Here is an 8552-nt window from a genome sequence, read left to right on the forward strand (position 1 = left end):
AATTATGTATACTTGTATAAAATATATTGTTAATATATTCATGTCATACTATATCATATAATTTAATCTATATATTGTCATTGCTTCGGCACAGCGGTCACTTTGTACTGGCGGTCGCGGATTCGGTCCTGGTCAGTAAATATTTATAAACATAGATATGGTTTTTTAGTTTGAGTGTTTATGCTTTTGAATCGTGTGTTTGTGTAATTTATTTCCGGACTCCTGACAGTAGATCCTAGTCGGGATCATCGAATGTAATGTCTTTATTTATTATTTTATATAGTATAGAATATAATATTATAAAGCTAAAATGTTGGTTTGAAACTACTGGATCGAATTGAAGTCGAACTGAAAAATAATTTTTGTCTTGGATAGCCTATTTTCGAATAATCGGAAAAAATAGGCGATTTTTTTTCCTTAACCACGTGTGATACGGCGCGGAACAACTAGTTTTATATATTTATATACTAGTACATATAAGTGAAAAATAGAAGTGATGATTAAATTAAAAATAAGCCTTCAAACTTTTTTTAACACAACAGGTGTAACAGGTGTATTATAAGCGCACAATTGTATCGAAGCGGATTCCGTACAAAAGACATCAACGTGTTCTTTGTTCTGCACCCGCCCGCTCTAGGTCCTTTTACCAAAGGAATCTATTAAGGAAATATTTATAGCTCCGCTGAAATATTTTGCTGAATGTTTGAATTTTTACTAAATTATAATATTTATATAATATTTTATATAAGCTATGATAGATGTAATTAGTTATATCGGCGAAGTAAAAAAAGAAAAAAATGCGCATGTTATAGTAAAAATCATTACATAATGTGAATAAAATGTTGTCTCTAGTTACAAAAAAAGTAACAACATTATTTACACAATACATAAAACGTTGACAATATACAAATTTCTTTACGTTTTTTACCAAAAGTAGTTTACACAACCCTAAAAACACCCTTAATCACCAAAAAAAAAAACGACATTCGCTCATCACAATTAAAATTACGGCATTGCACTTAATTGTTTCCAATTACATACCGCCTAGCGGGGTGGCACATATATAAGGGAGTTGGCCGAGAGCAACAGCATTCCGACTTCAAAGGTAGTGGTGAACACACGCTTAGGCGAAAATCACTAGGCGAGTACTGAAATCAGCAGCGCTTAGTCAGTTCGTTTGAGATCTCCAAAATCAAATTATAAACCCATAATCATGCAGTCTATGGTAAGTTTTGTGATTTTTTTTTTCAATAATTTTACCGTAGATTTTGTATCTATATTAACTCTTAGAGAATATAATATTGTATACTCTAATAGTTAAATTTAAAACAATTTTAATAAGGTATATAATATATGGCTTAGATACGCGATACTAATAAAACTCCGATTAAAGTCGACGAATATAAATCTCTCTAGATCGGTTTAATGATAAATTTAATGGGAAAATTGATATTTCCTACTGATAAATATCTATCAACGGCTTAATTTATTCAGAGCTGTAATTGTATAATTTGTTTCATACTTATTGATTTATAAACAACTGCTTTGTAAGTCGATACAGTTCGAAGCTCCAAGTACACCAATTAAATTTATATTTGTACTAGTCTATTGCTATAGGTATCGTTATTTAAAAAAATGTAATAAAAAGGGTGAATTTGATTTTTGGTTTGTCTGTAATGGTGAATTTGATAATCTTACAAAGTACTGAACCTATATTGTAAATCCTTTTATCAGAACAACGCTATGTTACAACTGAAAGACAACCTCTATTTTAAGGAGAGAAAAAGTAATAGTCAAAATAGTGTAATCAACACGGGTGTAGCCAAGGGGGAAAGCTAGTCTTGAATTAAGTTAGACAATAATTGTATTTAAGTAATTATTTTCGTCATATTTAAATTTTATACGTTTTTTATCACATCGACTTACTTTCCCATATTTTACGCTTTTTGAATTTTGCTTTGAAATATTAAATACGTTAACCTCGTTTAAAATGTATGAATATTCTTATTGTTATAAATAATAGTTTTAAGTTAAAAATCAAGCACATAATATTATATTTAAAGTTCATCAAATTTATAAAACGTTTAAATTATTTATATATCTAGCTAATCCGAACCGTTCCGCTGTAGTCTTTTTCGTCAATATAACAATTGATATTAATTTCCTTTAATACAAAGCTTGTCCTGACTTTAGTGTCGTTCAAACTTTAGGCGCGTTTTCAATTTCAACGAATTATTTTTATTCTTACCTATAGATTTACAAGTAAATAGTCAAGGTCGAATTTGAGAAAGTACAAACTATTGAAGACTTAATCAATTTATTCCTACATCCTGCTATTGTCGCCTACGTCTCAAAGCTAACGGAATTCAATTCGCCCTTAGTCATTGTTTTGTTATTGCATTCTTATATAATGATTAGTATCAAAATTTTGGAAAGTTAGTAGATTATATTAATTAATGCTAATGTTTTATTGTCGTCAGCTGTAAGATATATTAAATAAATGTAGTTTTGATTGTTAAACTTATGGAAAAAACGCGTAACAGTAATTGGAAAATATATGTAGTTTGTAAATAATAAAAAGAAAATTATATATAGATATTGATGTGGTAGAGGTTAAAGAAAATACGTTACGCTGAAACGTGCATTACATAATGGGCGGGCGCGTCCGTTCATCTCTTCACTTTAAAAGTGTCGCGATCCGTGGGCAGAAAATAGTTTACAATCTATCACACATTGCAATATGTAACAAGAATTAAATGTGTCAATAAAAATGGAATGTGTGTTTGTAAAAGAAAATAGCTGAACTAGATGTTGCCTAATTATTATTATTATAGATGACCGTTCCGGTGGAAATCTAGAAATACAGTCTAAACTGTTTTCTTGATCGATACAATAACTTTTGCTTAAAAATTATATTACTCATTAGTCCAAAGACACATCAAAGACAACACTTTATACGATTATCTATGGTACAGATTTCGTGTATATGAAATTAGATTTCATGCAAAGATAGAGCGAGTGAGTAATGTAAGTGTGTAAAGCACCAGAATTGTCGGCTTTCTAGTCAATCATATCGATCATGCAACGTTGACCGCAAATTGGCCTAACACACAAGCACCGCTTGAGCGTGACGCGGGCCAATGACGATTTCTATAAGAAATTTTACTTATGACCTTCGATACCATAGCACTTCCTCACGCCCACCGCTTCCTTTCTTGAGCAATGCAGTGCAACAGGCTTGTTGTGCACCAGTTCGCTGAATGATAATTCCGAACTCTTGCAAAATAATGCTTTTGCAACAGAATGCAAAAGCCAGTCAATATGAGGTCCACGCCTCAAATTATACACTTGCTTTGTCTTGCCTATAGAACGATGTAATTGTTTTCCAGACACGATACTCTACTTTTATTGCGAAATTCATAACTATTTGTATCATACCTTTAATGTAGGTTACGCGTCCATTTTAAGAGTGATAGAGGTATTTTTCTAAAAAAACGCAATGTCAAAAGACGTTCTTTATCCATTTATTTGAATTATTATACAAAAAGTATTTTTTTGGTCATGTAATTTTATAACCTGTAAATTTTTTCGTATTTCAACATATATTAAAAATTGAGTGGACTTAAGATATCCAACAATACGCAAAGTTGGTTCCACGCTCCTTCACAAGATTTTCAAATGTCATGAGATCTTTTCCGAGCTATGTGCCGTTTAGCGATACCAATGGGAATTAGATCAGGCTTGTAATGCCAAGGTCGTGGACATCAACATTTAAATAGATGGACAGGCATTTAAATGTAGTCAGTGCTCACTTACAATCTTCTCGAATCAATTTTTAATAAATATGGTCTTTTGAAAAGAATTACAAAAATTAATAATCAATGCTAGTATGATTATGGTATAATTATGCTGTTGTTTCATGTATTTAGTCACTATATACTTAAGGTGTATGCGATGCCGAGTAATAAGTAAATTACATATAAAACTGAACCAATTATAAGAATAATACATAAGTATTATATCATAAGATAAATATTTACTTAATCCAGTAACGTTAAAGTTGTAAAATATATTGTATGAAGTAAAAATATAGTTCGAAATATTGCGTTAATCTAGTTACAAAATATTATCGCTGGAGCATATTCGTTCTTTCCTGGCTATTACCAATTCGCTGTAGATTTGCAATCATAATACTGTTTCTTTAGCTTCTATTCTTATATTGAAGTTCTTGAATCCTAACATTAAATATCCATTTGCAATACTATTATTATATAGCTATATCTGAAAATCTGAATGAAAGATTTTTTGTAATCAAATTTCCATTCAAAGTAAAAAGCTAGCTTTAACTACAAAAAAAAGGTGTATTCAATTTGAGATGTAGAATGGCAAAAGTACGTTATAAATTATTGGAACCATTAAGAACTCATGTATTGATTTAACTTGATCTAGAGAGCTGTCCCTGCGGTTTTGGTGTTATACTCAAGGTTTCAATAAATGCGTGCGGTCAATTTTGCAACAAGATAAAGTTTTCAATATTAATAAGCCGCGGTGTAATACAAGTTAATATAACCTTTGCTGATTGTATTGTTAATGATCTGGTCTATGTTATCGATAGTTGTATCTGGTCAATAAATAAACTGTTAAATATCTTGGTTAAACTTAAGTAGTTTGAAATATTTATTTTCTATTAAACTTTATATTTATTTTATTCGAATTTTGTCCAAGTCTAAATAGTTAACGTTTGCTTATATGTTTTTTTTTCTACACACTTTCCATATTTTTTCAACCCGTAAGAATCTTCTAAATAAAATTAATAAACTTAAAAAGAAATGATGAACGATACTGATAAAGTTCTCAAGTTATCGTGAGAACAAGGAAAATAGGGAATAATTTTTATAATGTACATAATTATATTAAATTATTAAAACAAAAATCTATACGTAAGTTTTAAAATCCTTTCGATGTTTACTCCTTTCTACTTCGTTTCGAAGTTAAAGTTACGTGTTGATTATAATCGGTAATTGTCCTAATTTAACGGCTAACTTCCCTGTTACGTTTATCTAGGCAGTGTTGCGTTCGACTGCGCCACGCCCTAGCCGATTAGGTTTTCTATTTAGCAGCATTTAGTAACTATTTAAATCAATTATTCTAATTTACGACTTAATGTCATTTTAATTTTTCTTACGTAAAACGATAAACGCTTCGTAGCTTGCATAAAATTATAGAAAAATAGTTTGTAATATCTTTTAAAAAAAATATAATAAGAAAGAACTTTTATTCTTACAAATAATTAAAATTAAATTTATAGTTTGAATATGCTATTAATGTAATAAAACGATTTTAAAAGAAGTATGTCTTGCTCTTAGTATTAGCGAAATAAGAAGAATTTTATAACAATTTACATTTTGACATAGTTTCTCATAGTTTATGATTTTGTAATTAAATAACAGTTTACTATGCTTACTTATTCACATACTATGCTCTAGTTTAATGTCGAAACGTGATTATCACTAAACAAAGTGTACAATTAAATATTTACATCAGAATCTTTGTAACTATGTGAATGAACTGGTAACATAGAATCGTGTGACGTAATAGTCTTTTTGATTCATTTATTTAAGGAGATAAGCTTGTATTGCCATGGATTGTAATGCAAACAACTATTTCGATCCTGCAGTTGAAAATCCCGACTTGTTTTAGAAATGTACTTTTTTTTTGGCAAACAAAAATTAGCAATACTAAAATGAAAATGGTAAGAATGACATTCAGAAATAATGTAGATTTCTAATGGTTAAGAAATTTTGAAAATCGATTCAGTGTTTCTTAAGATAGACCCCTATAAAACTATACACAAAGTCACAAAAGTTACTTCACTGTAATATTAGTATGGATAACACATGTTGTAGTAACACAAAAAATAGATCAGTATATCAGAATTTAAGTTATGTTCGTTCGATACTATTTTTAACAAATATAGCAGTAACGATCGATTACAAGTAATTGATGTATGTCCATAATAGTCCACGGTATCCGATAAAAAGATTTATTACATCTTACAAATCAATATATATTTACAATTATTTTTCACAAGTTAAATATCACTATACGAATGACGTAAAAATAATTAATTATGTTGGAAGGTGTAATATATACCATATTAGCTTAAGATTTTTTTTAAATTTAATGTATGTTAAAGATAATTTTGTATTGTTCACAGATTATTCTTGCCGCTACCCTTTGCCTCGCGCAAGCATCTTACTACGCAGGCGCCCCAGCCCATATTCAACTCAGCCACGATGGCAAATATGTGCTCGACACACCTGAAGTAGCACACGCCAAGGCCGCCCACCTGGCCGCACACGCTCAAGCCTCCTCCGCTCACGGTGCTTGGGCCCCAGCTGGTCACGCTTACATCTCTGGACCCGCTTACGGCGCCGGCGCCCACTACGGAGCCCCTGGTGCTGGTCAGTACATTGATAATCAGAATTAGTTAACGACTATTTTGTTAGCAATAGTCTTAACCATTTTTAAAGTTAATTACACCAAATGATCATAAAGTCTGATGATTTTTAAAGTCTCTTATAATAGCTACATTAAACTTCCACACGTTTTAGTTTATTTCCATTAAAAATAAGGGATTTTCAGTAATTAGATTCAGTAAATAATTGTTGATGTTTGCAGGTCTCCACAAATACGGCCCCGCTCCCCTCGCCCACGACGGTCGCGTGATTGACACCCCCGAGGTCGCTCACCTGAAGGCCGCCCACATCGCTGCTCTCTCCGCTGAAGCCGCTAAGACCGCTCACGGTGGCTACGCCGGTTCTTACGCTGGATTGGGTGCTGGATTGGGCGCTGGTTACGGAGCCGGATACGGAGCCGGTCACGGTGCAGGCTACGCTGGTGGTTACGGAAAGTGGACCGGCCCTCAGGCCCACATCCAACTGACCCACGACGGCCAATACGTAGTAGACACCCCTGAGGTCCAACACGCACGCGCTGCTCACTTACACCAGTACGCCGCCGCCGCCCACGCCGCCGCCTCCGCCCCCGAAGATCACTGGGAGGGTTCCTACGGCAGCCACGGAGCCCACGGCTGGAACTAAATTCTACCTCTCAATCGGCCCACTCACTGCCTAATGATATTTTTATACAAAATCCTGACGAAAAACCAAAAAAAATGTGTTAACTGTATAAAGTTGAATGACCTGTGTATAGCGATGCTAGAGCGAATTTAAACTTAAAATAATAAAAATCGTATAATGTTACATAAATTTGTTTCATTTATTAGTAATGAATATTTATATCATCTGCTTTATTATAAATAGATGATGGTAATTACAACTTCTTCATAAAAAATAATATAAAACATAAATCTTATTTACTTTCAGTAAGTGGAATAAGAAAAAAAAAAACATAGTTAATAGAATAAAAATGCATAATATTTCCATATTTTCTCAATTTATTTAAATATCTTGCTATAATTTCAATTGTCAAAGATAGTAATCTAAGTACTCTCACATAGCTATTAGCAATAAAACCACCTTTGTAAGTTTTATTTCTTAATTTATATGAAATTTAATTACATATTTTACTTTAAAATTTATTTCAAATATTTGCTTACCTAAATTATAATTAAAATAATTTAAATAGTAAAATGCAATAAAATGAATCATTGAGATTATTATTTTTACGAGTATCTTATATATACGCGAAATTTTAATTTTTACTCTTTTATTTAGATATTCAAAAAGTAAAAGTGAAGTGTTGTTTGTGCATAACTTGAGATCTGTCCAAATTGTTGGAAGATCACAAGAGAGGAATAATTTATTTGATAAGGATTTTGTAGAAATAGAAAAGTCTTTTTCTCGAAAATTTTACGAACCTGGAAAAGACTGAAATTAAAATAATAATTTTTCTGCGTTGAAATTTTTGGTAATTGCGTCCTTAGTGATCTTTTGTGTTAGAATCATTCATCAACCGAGCAGAACTACTTAACGTTACAAATAAGAAACACTAAATAATATCGTCGCTTCCCGCTGTCTGTATGCTTAGATCTTGAAAACTACGGAACGGATTTTGATGCGGTTTTCTTTAGTAAATAGAATGATTCCAAAGAAAGGTTTGTATGTATAATACTTGATTTTTTTTCGCGCTTACATTGCAAATATTTATTTAATATGTTATATTTAGTATCAGCATTGAACCCGTCCGAAGCCGAGGCTGGTCGCTGGTTAATTTTATCTTGATCAATCTAAACAACATAAATTATAATTATTATCATATTATAATAACCGCTATTAGTTATTTATTATGTTAATTGCACAATCATTATTATTAGGTCTGCTATTTGTAAATTATGGCGCCACACAATTTTGCAGAAACGTCGATTGACGATTGAATGATAACAGTTAAAAAAAAAATAACAAATAACGGTCGATTATCTGTTTTTCACAGAATAGCTTTAACTAAGCTGTTATTAATGTATGAAAGACTAAAAAATATAGGTATAATTCGTAAAATGAAGATCCAAAAGTGCTGTGATAAATACCTGA

The 8552-nt window shown here is 31.5% G+C and overlaps 1 protein-coding gene across 1 annotated transcript; it reads left to right on the plus strand.

The window, feature by feature from the left end:
• Window positions 1–1093: 1093 nt before the first annotated feature.
• LOC123663546 (pupal cuticle protein-like) lies at window positions 1094–7265 on the plus strand. The gene is made up of 3 exons (XM_045598221.1): window positions 1094–1225; window positions 6218–6464; window positions 6682–7265. The coding sequence occupies exons 1-3, from the start codon at window positions 1214–1216 to the stop codon at window positions 7101–7103; spliced, it is 681 nt and encodes a 226-aa protein (XP_045454177.1). The 5' UTR covers window positions 1094–1213; the 3' UTR covers window positions 7104–7265.
• Window positions 7266–8552: the final 1287 nt, after the last annotated feature.

Source organism: Melitaea cinxia, chromosome 20, assembly GCF_905220565.1.
Source record: "Melitaea cinxia chromosome 20, ilMelCinx1.1, whole genome shotgun sequence".
NCBI lineage: Eukaryota > Metazoa > Arthropoda > Insecta > Lepidoptera > Nymphalidae > Melitaea > Melitaea cinxia.

Bases quoted from the DNA above. Each gene is read 5' to 3' on its own strand.
- LOC123663546 (XM_045598221.1), top strand. The intron at 6,465-6,681 runs GTCAGTACATTG...TGATGTTTGCAG, and splicing joins CTACGGAGCCCCTGGTGCTG to GTCTCCACAAATACGGCCCC.